At 46.5% G+C, this 15,372-nt stretch overlaps 1 protein-coding gene across 1 annotated transcript; it reads right to left on the bottom strand.

Annotated features, from left to right (window-relative positions):
• Positions 1 to 1,971: 1,971 nt before the first annotated feature.
• Positions 1,972 to 12,272, bottom strand: ZC3HAV1L (ZC3HAV1 like). Its single transcript, XM_017880381.1, has 4 exons — positions 11,455 to 12,272; positions 10,284 to 10,419; positions 4,566 to 4,824; positions 1,972 to 2,433 (listed from the first exon to the last, which is right to left on the bottom strand). The coding sequence occupies exons 1-4, from the start codon at positions 11,817 to 11,819 to the stop codon at positions 2,297 to 2,299; spliced, it is 897 nt and encodes a 298-aa protein (XP_017735870.1). The 5' UTR covers positions 11,820 to 12,272; the 3' UTR covers positions 1,972 to 2,296.
• Between the last annotated feature and the right edge of the window lie 3,100 nt (positions 12,273 to 15,372).

Here is a 15,372-nt window from a genome sequence, read left to right as displayed (position 1 = left end):
CCAAGTCTCTCAACGTAAAGGAAATGCATTTATACCCTACACTGTTTCCATTAAAGATTTAAGATAGCTCACTACAAAAATACACATAGTAAAATGATAAGTGTAAATAATAGTAATAATTAAATGTAAAAATATTTTTTTACTTATCACCAGAAGAAATCTAGACTAGAAAAAAAGAAACAAAATATGCAGAGCATAAGGGCTTTCAGAAATTTGTTGATAATGAAAGTAAAAAGGTCAACACAAGTGGCATGACTCTTACTATCCATTAGGAGAAAACACGGCCATTTCTCACTTTAAAAAGGACACTTCTGCTTTTCCCCAATTGAAAAGATAGCATTTCATGATAAAAATTTCTCTACATTAATTCAGCTTTATGAAAACTTATTACATTGTCTCTGTTTCTCAAATGTTATGTTACTGCAGGACAGTTGAATTAAAAAAAAACAACAACAATTTACACAGTAACATTTGGGGATAACTACAATAAACAGAACAAAAAATTTAATTTCATAAAGCTGCTTCTTGTGGTACCCCTTGATGAAGATAAACCACAAAATATTGAAATGTAACTCAATGAACATAGCTAGGTAGGTGGAGAGTAGGAAGGAAAGGAGAAAGGGGAAAGGGAACATGAAATGGGTGAGGTATACAGACTTCTGATGGTCCATCCTGAGCCACAGGAAGAATGGATACAAGTTTAAGGAATGGATAAACTGCCCATCCTTCAAACTATAGCAACTGGGCTTTGGTAAAAGTTCAGTAAGAGACGAAGAGTAGAAAGAGTCTCATGCCTGTAATCCCAGCACTTTGGGAGGCCAAGGCAGGCGGATCACCTGAGGTCAGGAGTTCGAGACCAGCCTGACCAACAAGGTAAAACCTCGTCTCTAATAAAAACACATAATTAACTGGGCGTGGTGGCACATGCCTGTAATCCCAGCTACTTGGGAAGCTGAGGCAGGAGAATTGCTTGAACCCAGGAGGTGGAAGTTATGGTGAGCTGAGATTGCACCATTGCACTCCAGCCTGGGCAACAAGAGTGAAACCGTCTCAAAAAAAAAAAAAAAAGAGTAGACAGAGTGAGGTAGAAGTCTCTGGAGAGAACCCAAAGGTTATATACTCTGTACTACTGGCTGAGGATGGACCTACAAAAATTGAGTATCATCCAAACACAGTATTGCTGAGATCCTTTCATGAAAATTGGGAAGCCTCATTAAAGGCTGTCCCACATCAGCATAGATGAGGACCCCGTTAATAAAATGCCAAATGTAAAATGAAAAAATAAGGACAATCAGAAAGCAGACACCAGAAAACTATTCACTCATACATATATTTTTAAAAATGCAAATGACAGTATCCTTTAGCATCTATAAGCTAAGCAAAAGTAAAAAATAGCTGGAACAATTCAATATTCTGCAGATTTTAAGACAGGAGTTATATTCAAAATTTGTTAGAGGCTGGGTGCAGTGGCTCACGCCTGTAATCCTAGCACCCTGGGAGGCTGAGGCAGGCAGAGTGCTTGAGCCCAGGAGTTCAATAATAGCCTGGACAATATGGCAAAATACCCTCTCTACAAAAAAAAACACAAAACATTAGCCAGTAGTGGTGCATACCTGTAGTCTCAGCTACTCAGGAGGCTGAGGTGGGAGGATCACCTGAGCTCAGGAAGTCAAGGCTGCAGTGAGCCAAGATCACGTCACTGCACTCCAGCCTGGACAACAGAGCAAGATCATCTCAAAAAAAATTGTTAGAAAAAGGCAAGTAGTTAAATAAACTATGAGATATTAATGTATCTGTGCAAAAACATGATTATGTATGATGTGAACAAATATAGAAAGATGCTTATGAAACAATATTAAGTAAAAAAAAAAAAAGTGTGCAAAGTACTCTATGATTGCCACAATATACACTGACAGAAAAACTATGGTGGACCACAAAAGTCAGCAGAACTCCATCCACCCAGCCTGAGGAAAGCACCGAGGAGCTGCAGGTAGAAACTGCCATCTTCAGCACTTGCCCTGGACTGGCCCCATCTGCACTCAATTTTAGCCTCTCTTTGCCTGCTCAACGTCCAACCCCATCCCCAACCACCCATGCCCAACTGTATTCTTCCAAAAGGACATTTTCTCCTTTTCCTTCTTCTTTACTTCTCACAACACACTGTGAGGTAGATGTTATTATGACCATTACAAATCTATCATTAAATGAATGAATGGTTACAAATTAAAGCTAAACAGAAGGCTTGTTTTCAGATCTTCCAAGCTGGACAAGCTTCTTCTTAGTTCACTGACCCCCTTTAAGGTTTACCTGGGCAGGGCTTCTTAGCCGACTGAGCGGGGACAGAAGCCAGAGGACCAGCTTCTGCGGCTCCAGCTGCGTGCACTCCTTGCTTCTGAAGGCCTTGTGAATGCTCAGTAGAAGGCGATGAATTCTCTACAAAGAGGAAAGGGATAAGTTTTCCTACGATACCCCAAGTTTCATTTTATGTTGGGAGCAACGGCCCAGCTAACCAGACATCAGACAAGACTCCCAAAACCTGGATTTGGAGAGTTCATGTCTTCTGGATTTTAAAAAATTATGTGTGTGTGTGTGTGTGTATAAAAAATAGAGAGAGAGAGAGAGAGCAAGCAGCAAGTCATTGTGTCACAGGAGAGACTCACCAAGCAAAACCAGATGAAGACAGTGACAAGCCCTAGACACAGCATAGGGTAGAAGGTACCTGCCAACCTGCCACCACTCACGGTTCCCTAAACAGCCCCGACACTGGTATATGCAGAGCCCTCCCTGCCTGCATTCACTACGTCTGACACTAACATCCCAACACATGAAAAGCTTAGCATGGTGAAAGTTTAGCAACTCCACCTTCGGTGATTTACTTTTCCCAACAGCAATTCTCCTAAGCCTACCACCCACTGATTTTCCGGTACCAGCAAATGTAAGGGAATAAGTAACCGAATGCATTATAATTAAAATAACACCAAACCACACTTTGTAGACTTTAAAAAACTACTAAAGGCCAGGTGCAGTGGCTCACGCCTGTAATCCCAACACTTTGGGAGGCCAGGGCTGGAGGACTGCTTGAGCCCAGGAGTTCAAAACCAGCCTGGTCAACAGCAAAACCTTGTACCTACAAAAGAAAACTTTAAAACAAAACAGCTGGACATGGTGGCATGTGCCTATAGTTCCAGCTACTAGGGAGGCTGAGCAGAAAGATCACTTGAGCCCAGGAGTTCCAGGCTGCAGTGAGTCATGATTGCGCCACTGTACTCCAGCCTAGGCAACAGAGCAAGATCCTGTCTCTAAAAACAACAAAAATTACTGAAAGACTATGGGAATATATTTATAATGGGAATATGCAATATTCCTAGCAAGATGAGAAAATATGTTGTATAGAGTAGAAATTTAAGATATTAAATTAACAGGTACTTTGAGCACAACTGGATTCGTGTTTGTATATAACAGAACTAAAGGGCCTATAATAAAATTGTAACAAGTATAGTAGATTAGAGTGAGCAAAATCATATACAATTTGCATTTCCAGTTGCTATTTTCGTAGCGGCCAGGTGGCCTTGCCTGATGTTGCTGTCCTTTTTTTTTTTTTTTTTTTTTTGAGACGGAGTCACTACTGTCGGCCCGGCGCTGGAGTGCAGTGGCCGGTTCCTCAGCCTCAACTGCAACCTCCGCCTCCAGGTTCCCACGCCCATTCACTCCTGCCTCAGGTCCCGAGTAGCTGGGACTCACAGGCGCCCCCACCGCGTCGCGCTAGTTTTTTTGTATTTTTAGTAGAGACGGGGCATTTCCACCCGGGTTAGCCACGATGGTCTCGATCTCCTGAACCTCGTGATCCGCCCCGTCTCGGCCTCGCCAAAAGTGGCTCGGATTACAAGGCTTGAGCCACCGGCGCCCGGCCCCACATTAATCTTACTTTTCCAGTCACTGGCCCATCTCCTTCCACTTTTTCCTAACCACGCCATTAAAACTGTTCTACTGGGCCGGGCGCGTGGCTCACGCCTATAATCCCAGCACTTTGGGAGGCCGAGGCAGGTGGATCATGAGGTCAAGAGATTGAAACCATCCTGGCCAACATGGTGAAACCCTGTCTCTACTAAAATACAAAATTAGCTGGGCATGGTGGCACATGCCTGTAGTCCCAGCTACTCGGGAGGCTGAGGCAGGAGAATCGCTTGAACCCGGGAGGCAGAGGTTGCAGTGAGCCACAATCGTGCCACTGCACTCCAGTCTGGGCGACAGACCAAGACTCCCTCTCAATAAAAAACCTGACATCCAATTTACCAACAAGCTACTGTTCAATCACTTGGGTACATTCTAGTAGCTGGCAGTGACAGTGCTAAAGATAAACTCCATCCCTTCCCTCCTTTGGTTAGGATCACCATTCTATACAATAAAATGTTGCCTGTTCTAAATTTTCCCAAGAACAAAGCTGAAATTAACATAGGAACTGCTTTGCCCCCGGACTCACTTTCATGTCACTGTTCTTACTTCTTTACAGTGAAGCAGCCCAAAACTATATCTCTGATACTTCTGTCCTCCTTGAATTTTCCTACCTGTATTTTCAAGCATCTTGTGCAGCTTCATATGCTTGTAGGTGGAGATTATCTGAAAATTAACAACACTTGGAATATTCAGTCCTTGGTCCTGCAGCAGCTTCAAGGATGCAGCATGGATAAGCTGATGGGACCGTTTGCAGGTCTGGAGTTTGCACTCTCCCTTGACAAAGGATTTGCACACGTGAAACTTGTTGCATTTATCCTTCAGGTTGCAGTAGCCATAGAGGGCTTCCCCTTTGTTGTAGAGCAAACAGACCTGGTACAGAAATGAGGCAACACCTGAAATACCAGTTTTCATTTATTTATTTATTTATTTATTTTGGGAGATGGAGTCTCGCTCTGTCACCCAGGCTGGAGTGCAGTGGCACCATCTTGGCTCACTGCAACCTCCATCTCCTGGGTTCAAGCGATTCTCCTGCCTCAGCCTCCTGAGTAGCTGAGACCACAGGCGTTCACCACCACAGCCAGGTATTTTTGTATTTTTAGTAGAGACAGGGTTTCACCATGTTGGCCAGGATGGTCTCCATCTCCTCACCTCAGGCGATCTGCCCGCCTCGGCCTCCCACAGTGCTGGGATTACAGGTGTGAGCCACCACACTCGGCCAATATTAGTTTTCACGCCATCTTTCAAGCCAATAAACTATAGCTTCTGTAGCTAAACTAAGACTAAATGACTCCTTCTGATCACCAGTGGTTGTTAAAGTCTTGGGGTGAAAGCCTGATGATAGCATAGTGGTGCTAACCATACTCCAGCTGCTGTGGGTACTGGCTGCTGGTGACTCACAGTTGCCCCTCTCTTACTTTACACTCTCAGCTGACCTGCCCTCTGCCCCCAAGGCCTGTAGCCAATGAATGACTTAGACAAAGCTAAAAAAATGCTGAAGTGCCTCAAAGCTAGACTCAGTGTGATCTTTGTTCCACAGCTCCCCATGAATCAAGTCAAGGCCAGACCTAATGTGATTGTAGCTTTTCCTTCCTTAGACCCTGCTTCCCTCTCTCCCATACTGGGTTTTCCTGAAAAGCCCACCCTCAAAAAAAATCACATGCACCTCGGTCTCTATCTCAGGCTCTGCTTCCAGGGAAACCAATTTCAACGGGTGGCACAAAGATATAATTTATGATCCAGACAACGGCATTTTTAGGGTGCAAGGGAGCACTATTAATAATCATCCTAGGACAACTCAGACAAACTGGGTCTATCCCAGACACACCAAGACCACACTGATGGGGAATTTTATAATGATGGGATCAGGCTGTTGACCCTGAAACCACACATCAGTCTCAGCCTCTCACACAAGGATGACATTATATGCCTCCCGATGTGATGCAACAGGAAATAGAACTGTTCAGGTTTTACTATGAACATCCGACATCCCCAGAAACCCCTCAGTCCCAGGCAAATGGGATGGTGAGTCATCCTAACAATGTTCCACATGTAAAAAAATTCCTGCTATAAAATAAACCCTGGTCGGGCGTGGCGGATGACGCCTGTAATCCCAGCACTTTGGGAGGCCAAGGCAGAAGGATCACCTCAGGTCAGGAATTCAAGACCAGCCTGGCCAACACGGTGAAACCCCAACTCTACTAAAAATACAAAAATTAGCCGGGCATGGTGGCACACACCTGTAATTCCAGCTACTGAGGAGGCTGAGGCAGGAGAATCACATGAACTGGGGAGGTGGAGGTTGCACTGAGCCAAGACTGTGCCACTGCACTCCAGCCTGGGCAACAGAGCGAGACTCCATTTCAAAAATAAATAAATAAATTAAATAAAGTAAAATAAATCCTAAATCTGACCAAAATTTGACCGATACAGGAACATGTTAAATAGTACTACAGGAATGTAATCAGTCAAATCTAAAATAGGGGAAATCCTACAAGACACAGATGGCCTGGTTTAAAACAAAATAGCATCCTATTTATAATTGTGATGCCAATTTTCTAAAATAAATTCATAACTTTAATGTAACTCCTACCCTTCTGAAAGAATTCCTTTAAAATAGTTTTAGGAATTTAAGTGATTCTAAAGCTTATCTGGAAAAGGAAACATAAATTGATTAAAAAAGCAAACAAAATCAGCCAGGCACAGTGGCTCATGGCTGTACTCCTAGCAGTTTGGGAGACCAAGGATGGCAAACCGCTTCAGCCAAGGAGTTCGAGACCAGCCTAGGCAACGCAGCAAGACCCCTGTCTCTACAAAAAAAATTAAAAAGTAGGCGGGGCACACCGGCTCACACCTATAATCCTAACACTTTGGAAGGCCGAGGCAGGCAGATTGCCTGAGCTCAGGAGTTTCAGACCAGTCTGGGCAACATGGCGAAACCCTGTCTCTACTAAAAACACAACACATTAGCTAGGCATGGTGGCACATGTTTGTAGTCCCAGCTACTCAGGAGGCTGAGGCACGAGAATTGCTTGAACCTGGGAGGCGGAGATTGCAGTGAGCTAAGATCACGCCACTGCACTCCAGTATGGGTGACAGAGTGAGACTCTATCTACAAAACAAACAAAAACAAAACAAAACAAAACAAGTATCTGGAGGCTGGACACTGTGGCTCACAACTGTTATCCCAGCACTTTGGGAGGCCGAGGTGGGCGGATCATTTGAGGTCAGGAGTTCAAGACCAGCCTGGCCAAAACGACAAACCCCATCTCTACTCAAAACACAAAAAATTAGCTGGGTTTGGTGGTGAGTGCCTGCAATCCCAGCTACTCAGGGGGCTGTGGCAGGAGAATCGCTTGAACCAGGGAGTTGGAGATTGCAGTGAACCAAGATCACACCACTGCACTCCAGCCTAGATGACAAAGCAAGAGTCAGTCTCAAAAAACAAAACAAAAAAAAAGTAGCTGGGTGTGGTGATGAACATCTGTAGTCCCAGCTACTAGAGAGGCTGAAATGTGAGGATTGCTTGAGTCCAGGGGGTCGAGGTTGCAGTGAGCTATGACCAGCCTGGGCAACATGGCAAAACCCTGTCTCTGCACTCCAGCTGGGACAACACAGCGAGACCATGTCTCAAAAAGAGTAAATAAATAAACTTTAAAAATGAAAGATAAACTAATTAGTATGATAGTGGTTCAAGAATTGGAGATCATGAAAAATAGATCCTAGACCAACTTCAAATATTGGAACAGCCTGTTCCTTATAGATTTGTTAGAATTAAGGAGAATAGGGATATGTAAGTCAAAGGGAGCAAAGTTTCAATTAGACAGGATGAATTTCCAGAAATCTACTGTACAGCACGGTGACTGTAGTTAATAATAACGTAATGACCAGGCACAGTGGCTCACACCTGTAATCCCAGCACTCTGGGAGGCCGAGGCAGGCAGATCACGAGGTCAGGACATCGAGACCATCCTGGCTAACATGGTGAAACCCCATCTCTACTAAAAAAAAATACAAAAAATTAGCTGGGCACGGTGACGGGCGCCTGTAGTCCCGCTACTCAGGAGGTTGAGGCAGGAGAACAGCATGAACCTGGGAGGCAGAGCTTGCAGTGAGTCGAGATCGCGCCACTGCACTCCAGCCTGGATGACAAAGTGAGACTCCATCTCAAAAAAAAAAAAGAAAAGAAATTAAAAAAAAAATAACATACTGTATACCTGAAAATTGCTGTCCTTACCACACCCAAAAAATAATAGCCATGTGAAATAATGGTATGCTAATGAGCTTAATCATTGCAATCAATTCACAATGTAAATATATTAAAACATCACATTATACACTGTAAATATAAAATTTTTGTCAACTATACTTCAATACAGACAAAAATTTGATAGAATTCAACTGTAAAACTACATAAGCCTGGCCAGGCACAGTGGCTCACACCTGTAATCCCAGTACTTTGGGAGGCTGAGGGGATCACTTGACATCAGGCATTTAAGACCAGCCTGGCCAACACGGTGAAATGCTGTCTCCACCAAAAAGTACAAAAATTAGCTGGGCATGGTGGCACATGCCTATAGTCCCAACTATTCAGGAGGCTGAGGTAGGAGGATCACTTGAACTCAGGAGGCAGAGGCAACAGTGAGTCGAGGTACTTCTGGCCTGTGTGACAGAGAAAGACCCTGTCTCCAAAAAAAAAAAAACTATGTAAGTCTGATGTTTTCTTGTACAAGCCTTCTAATGCTTTGATGTGTGTTTAATGCTTTTATTTTAAAAATTTTTATGAGACTATTTTGGCTTTCCATTTCTTCTTGAACCCATTTTGACGAGCTATATTTTTCTAGGAATTTGTCCATTAATGCACCAGCATGAACCTTATTTGTCTACTGTCTTTTTTATTGAGAGAGTGGTAAAAGCAATCATCAGGCATTTCATACAAGAGATGTGAGGCACCATTCATGCCTCATGCACTGTGTTTTTCCATGGTCCCTGCTGTCCACATGGTCACGTTTTGTGCCATATGTCACCTACTTCCAGTCCCAGGTGATGGGAACCAGTGGAGGCAGCGGGGAGGCTCCTGTTTTAAGTGCAACCAACCCCTCAGCTGCTCACAAAACACTTAGTCTAATATGACAAGGTGAGGCTGGGCCCAGGCCCAGGATACACCCCAAAAAAGAGCACACCAAAAAAAAAATCCATAGATTTGACAAAATAAAAATACTAAACTTCTGGCCAGGCGCGGTGGCTCACGCCTGTAATCCCAGCACTTTGGGAGGCCGAGACAGGCGGATCACGAGGTCAGGAGATCGAGACCATCCTGGCTAACACGGTGAAACCCTGTCTCTACTAAAATACAAAAAAATTAGCCGGGCGAGGTGGCGGGCGCCTGTAGTCCCAGCTACACGGGAGGCTGAGGCAGGAGAATGGCGTGAACCCGGGAGGCGGAGCTTGCAGTGAGTGGAGATTGCCACTGCACTCCAGTCTGCATGACAGGGAGAGACTCCATCTCAAAAAAAAAAAAAAATACTAAACTTCTATAAATCAAAAAGTACTATAAAATTAAAAGGCAAATAGCAGCAGCACCACACCTCCTCTCTGAGAGAGGAAGGACTGGACCCAGCCTCATAGCTGCAGCCACCCTCCTCACCCTTCCTGCCAATAACCTGCTTCAGCTACTGCTTGGATCTACTTCAGGCAACATGGTTGGTTGGAATGCATCTGGCTCAAAACCATGACGTACCAGACTTGGCTTCAGTGCTCGAAGAAATGAAACAGGTTACGCATGTCAGGAAGAAACCTCCTTGTTCCTGAGATCAACTCTAGGACTGCCTTTGGGGTACAGATTCTCCTGCCTTGAGAGCGGCCTCTGCCACCTGCACCAAAGGCTCCAGCTCCTACCTCTAGTCTTGTGGCTATCTTCCATTCTAGACTCTGAAATGCCTTAGAGTTAAAATCGGGCCACAATGATGAACTATCCTCTGTTTTCTCAACATCTTCCCTTCTTTCCATCCCTCTTCTGGCCAAGTGGAGGTGTCTGTGACAGCATCACTGTGCTAGACTAGAAAATCTTGCTTTTAATTGGTGGTCTTAATTGATGTTCCAATTTTCTCTTGGAATTTGTACTATTTTGTTTTTAAAACTACTTTGTATATGGCTAAACCCAAACAAACATACTATTTTGCCATGAGAGCAATTATAAAGGGTACCTTTAAAGCATGTGAAACTGAATCATGTTGCTTCAAAGCAATTAAAATATCTAAAGCCAAAAGAAAAGTAAATGGGGAAAGTACTTGTAACAAATGTGACATGAGGGTGACTCCTTGGTGACTCACCTCTGGTAAAAGACAAGGGTCATTCTGCAAAAGCAGGATCCGAAGCTGGGCTTCATTGAGACCAAAAAGTCCATGATTTTTCAGCACCTGCATGTTGACAGGTGTGTGGATATCATGGGAAAGGGTACAGGTAGACCTAAAAGAACAAAGCCCTCGGTCAGATGCCCAGGTGAAGAAGGACCAGTCTGTCCACTTCCTTGCCTTGAACAGCTTTCAATTTATTTAATACATGTGAAGTTGAATAATTTTCATGAAACTGGCCTAAAAAGCACTGATTTTCATGAAACATGGCCTAATAAGCACTGATGGAAAATAAGAAAGCACTGATAAGAAAATAAGAAAGTTGGGTTGAAGCAACTCCTCTCCCAGGGTCATTTGAATTTTCAGTAGGAATGCTTTGAAGCCAAGGGTCGCCCACCTCGTACCTCGCCTGAGGATGTGCATCTGTTCTGTAGGCGACTGCACCTGGCCTTCTCCCTGGCAACAGCTGCCCACCCCCACAGCCCACCAAAAAGAAAGCGCCCCTATCCCCAGCACTGCTTTGGCGATGTGTGTGGCTAGAGACAACCAAGGAAAATTCGGGGATGTGAAGCACAGCCTGGGGGCAGGAGGCAGCCCCGAACCCCAGCTCTGGCAGTCAGGAACCACAGGGCCTCACCCAAGCCCTCCAGCCCTGTTTCCTGGGGTGAGACTGGCTCAGCGCTGTTAAACCTAGAGGGCGCAGACCCGCTTCTGCAAAAGTGTGTGGATATGGGGGAACGGGCGATTTCCGAATAAAGGGTCCAGGTATCTCATGGGATCCTCAGACGCCCCTTGCCCCCCACCTCCCGCCAAAGATCACCGGAGTAAGTGAACTCTAAAGTCCCACTCCGGATTTAACCCGGCCGCGTCGCGGCAGGATCGGGGGGGGTGGGGGGGGGCGGGGGCAGCAACTTTTCTAGCGGGGGCGGTAGAGAGTCTCCATGGAGAAGACTTCGCGCCTTTCGCGCCCAGCTGCTGGGAGCGCGGGGAGGCCGCCCCGGGAAGGGCCTGCGGGAGGGGGTCGTCCAGCCCCGCGTCCCCGGCCCCGGCCCGGCCGGGACGAAGCCCCCTTCCCGTAGCTCCCGCTTCCAGCCGGACGGCCAGGCCCGCGGCCAGCGCCCACAGTCCCCGCCCGCCGTCGCCTTCTCACCAGCAGTCCCGGTTGGGGCACTTGCCCAGCATGTGCCGGCGGCAGAAGTGCAGCTGGTCGCAGGCCTGGCACTCGCCGCGCTGGTAGCGGGCGCAGAGGCGCACAGAGGACACGGCCACAACCCTCCAGGCGGAGGTGCCGCCACCGCCCACCGCGCCGGCCGCCGCCTCGGCCTCCGCGTCTCCGAGGCCCTCTTGGGTCTCCACCTCCTGCAGCAGGAAACGCTCGGGCCCGGCGCGCTGCAGCACGTCCCGGAGCCTGGCCTCCGACAGCTCCACGTGGCTGCGCAGGTCCCGCAGGAACATGCGGCCGCCGTGGGCGCACAGCACCTTGGTGAGGAAGGAGCACACCGTGGGCTCCGCCATGGTCGCTGGCGCGGACCCTGTGCGCGCGCGGCGCCGAGAGCGAGCCGGGGCGGGCAGGCTCCTCCCAGTCACGTCCACGATTTCCAGCGAACATTCCGGGGATGGGCCTGGGCCTGGCGAGGGGTGGGCCTGCGGGAGGCCGGGCGAGGGGCGGCCCCGGCGCGTGGAAACAGAGTACGGTGCCTGCGGATCCCCTGGACACGGACTCAGGCGGGGACAGCGTTGATGGAGCGTCTGCTCTGCCCGGGCACCGTTCAGGGCGAGGCCTGGCCTTGAGGGACTTGTATAGTGGAAGTCACAAAGGACTCGCCAAGAAGTAAGACAACTGGTAGTGCTAGGGAGGCCTGCGGAGAAGGCGAAATAGGTAAAAAGTGGTAGGTGGTGGGTGGCCGGGCTGCTTCTGGGGAGGTGGCCACTAGCCACATGTGGCTGCTGAGCACTTGTGGGATTTGTTGTTGTTGTTGTATTTTATTTTATTTTATTTTGGAGACAAGGTCTCACTTTATCGCCCATGCTGGAGTGCAGTGGCACTATCATAGTTTGTTGCAACCTGGAACTCCTGGGCTCAAGCGATCCTCTCACCTCAGCCTCCTGAGTAGCTGGGACCAAAGGTTCACACCACTAATTTTTTTGGTTTTTGTTTTGTTTTGTGGAAACGGGGGTCTCCCCATGTTGCCCAGGCTGGTCTCGAACTCCTGAAGCGCTCCACCTGCCTCCGCCTCCCAGAGCGGAGGAATTACAGGCGTGAGCCACCCCGCGTGACTGCTGAGCTTTATTGGAAAGTGGCTAGTCCGAATTGAGATGCGATGTGTGAAATACACACATTAGATTTTGAGGACTGAGAATGAAAAAAAGAATGTAAAATATCTCGTTAACTTTATATGAATCACATGTTAAACTGATAATATTTTGGATATATTTGGATAAATAAAATATTATGACAACTTCATGTGTTGCTTCTACTTTCCTAATGTAGCTACGAGGAAAATTTTAAATTGCAAATGTGAATTACCTTATTTTTGTTGAGCGCCAGTCTAGACCTGCCTTAAGCATCCATGCTTTTTGTCCAACACCTTGCTTGTTTAATGAACATTTGTTGAGCCAACTACTAACGCAGTGACAGTACAAAGATGAATCAGACCATCAGAGAACTCAGCCAGCTTAGCTGCTATTTTACAAGGTGCTTGTGAGGATTAAATGCATTAATGTCGTGTGATGTAAAGAAGCTGGAGAGGAAGACAATTGGCCAGATGCCAGAAGACCTTCTCTGCCATGCTGTGAAATATGGACTTATATCCCGAGAACTTTGGGAAGTCACTAAAGGATTTTCATCCGGGAAGTGTGGATGTCTCCTGAATGCCACTCAAGGTGTGTCATTCAGCTCTGAGCTTTAATGTCTTCTCTTCAGCAAAACCTTTCCTGACCTCTCAAATCAAAAGTAGTTCCCCAGTCTGCGTGGAACTTACCACTGATATTTTTCTTCTCTATTGTTTTATATATTTGACTATAGAATTCAGGCTCATGAAAGCGGGAACCTTGTTTTGTTCATTGGTGTATCCCTACCACCTAAAATAGTACCTGGCCATATTGTAGGATAGGTGTTTTAGAAAAAATCCTGGCAGCAATGAGAAGACTGGATTTCTAGAAAAGCAAGACAAGGTGGGGAATGACAGAAAATAAACAGGATTTGAGGAACTACAACCCCAATATTATTTATGTTGAGTTTGCAATGGACAACCCAAGATAAGATGCTCAACAGGCAGGTGTATTCAGTATACAGGTCTAGACCTTGAGGGACATGAGAAGGGAAGGGATGTGGATTTGTGTTACATCAGAGTGTTAGGTAACTGAGAGTTGATAAGATCACCTGACAAAAATGAAGAGTGTGAAAAAGCGGAGGTGGGGGGAAAGAACAATAAGCAAGTGGGGGGAGAGAAAAATAGGCAGTAGCCTACGTCCCCTTGGCACTCAGCATTTGTTCCTGAACTCGCTCCCTAAGCTTTTTCCAACAGAAGGAGCAAGCAGCCAGCAGGAAAGGCAGGCTACAATTACCAAGGAGCCAACACCTCCAGGAAGAGCCCTCATCCAGGGATGCTGGGGAATTGTTGGTTTGACGATGCACTCTCAACCCCAAAGTTGGCATGAGGATTATTTTAAACTAAAGACATTTAAGATTCAATAGAGGCAAAAAGAAGCCTTCTCGAAGCTTCCTTTATTTCAGTAAAAGCAGAACCTTTTGGGAATGAGGCTGCCATTCATCCCCTCTCCAGGGGTATATGGACATAAAATAGAAGACCATGTGCACCTGCATAAACAAACATGATCACAAACTTCCTTATCTCCTGTTTGTTCCCTAGAAACCCCTTCGTTCTTCCCCAGGAGTCTTTTGCCCCTCTCTCCCCTATTAAGTTAGGTAAATAAATAATCATCATTTCTTTTGTGCACTGCCATATGCATAGATATTATTTCTCTTGTCAGTTAAATTTGCAGCCCCTCAGAACTGAACCTAAGAGGGTTCAGGAAAAGTTTTTCCTCCCCAACAATGGATCAAACAGCCCAACTCATTACTCCTCATGTGGAACCACTTGGAGGTGTACATTCCATGGTGTCCCAGTGTTTCCTCAGTGGAACTGAACCCTGGTTGCCCACAGCCACCCCTGCTCATTAGCACTCCCCATACAGTCTTCCTTCCTTTCCCTGCCCCACCTCCCCATTCCCCTGCCAGTGTTTCTTAGGATCTCCTCCCAAGTAAACTGCGTGCATTCAATCCTTATCTGATTGCTCCTGAGGGAACATAGCCTAACATATAAACTGATAAGGAGAGGTTAGAGAAAAATGAGAGTCATTCATGGACACGCGGAGGAGAGAGTTTCAAGGAGGAAGTGATCAGCATGGTGAGATACTACGGGGAGGAACTTTCCTACAAGGGAAAGCTTGTAGGCAGTGAAAACCTAGGCAAGTTTATTTCAGAGGAGTAACGAGGAAAGGTAGATTTCTGTAGGTTAAAAAAAGAAGAAAGGAAAAATTCGGGACTTTAGACTACTTCTAAAAGTAAGTAAGGTAATGATAATAAGAGGAAGACACGAGACTGAGAAAGGTATTTTATTATAGGAGAGACAAGCATAGTTACATGCTGAGTAGAAAGAGCCAGCAAGGCCGGGCGCGGTGGCTCACGCCTGTAATCCCAGCACTTTGGGAGGCCAAGGCGAGCGGATCACGAGGTCAGGAGATCGAGACCATCCTGGCTAACACGGTGAAACCCCGTCTCTACTAAAAATGCAAAAAATTAACCAGGTGTGGTGGCCGGCGCCTGTAGTCCCAGCTACTCGGGAGGCTGAGGTAGGAGAATGGCGTACACCCAGGAGGTGGAGCTTGCAATGAGCCGAGATTGCGCCACTGTACTCCAGCCTGGGGGACAGAGAGAAATTCCATCTCAAAAACAAAACAAAAAGAAAAGAAAGAGCCAGTAAGAAGGGAAAGTTGAAACTAAAGGAGGCCAGGCGTGGTGACTCATGCCTGCAGTCCCAGCACTTTGGGAGGCTGAGGCAGGAGA

The sequence above is a fragment of the Rhinopithecus bieti genome, unplaced genomic scaffold (genome assembly GCF_001698545.2).
Source record: "Rhinopithecus bieti isolate Rb0 unplaced genomic scaffold, ASM169854v2 scaffold_11401, whole genome shotgun sequence".
Lineage (NCBI taxonomy): Eukaryota > Metazoa > Chordata > Mammalia > Primates > Cercopithecidae > Rhinopithecus > Rhinopithecus bieti.
This window is presented reverse-complemented; position numbering and strand designations above follow the sequence as displayed.

What these genes read in the sequence shown, in the direction of transcription:
- ZC3HAV1L (XM_017880381.1), bottom strand. Translation starts at nt 11,819, where the DNA reads ATGGCGGAGCCCACGGTGTGCTCCTTCCTCACCAAGGTGCTGTGCGCC. An exon ending in TGCCCCAACCGGGACTGCTG is followed by an intron (nt 10,420 to 11,454) that starts GTGAGAAGGCGA and finishes TTGTTCTTTTAG; the next exon opens with GTCTACCTGTACCCTTTCCC. An exon ending in CAAGATGCTTGAAAATACAG is followed by an intron (nt 2,434 to 4,565) that starts GTAGGAAAATTC and finishes TCCTCTTTGTAG; the next exon opens with AGAATTCATCGCCTTCTACT.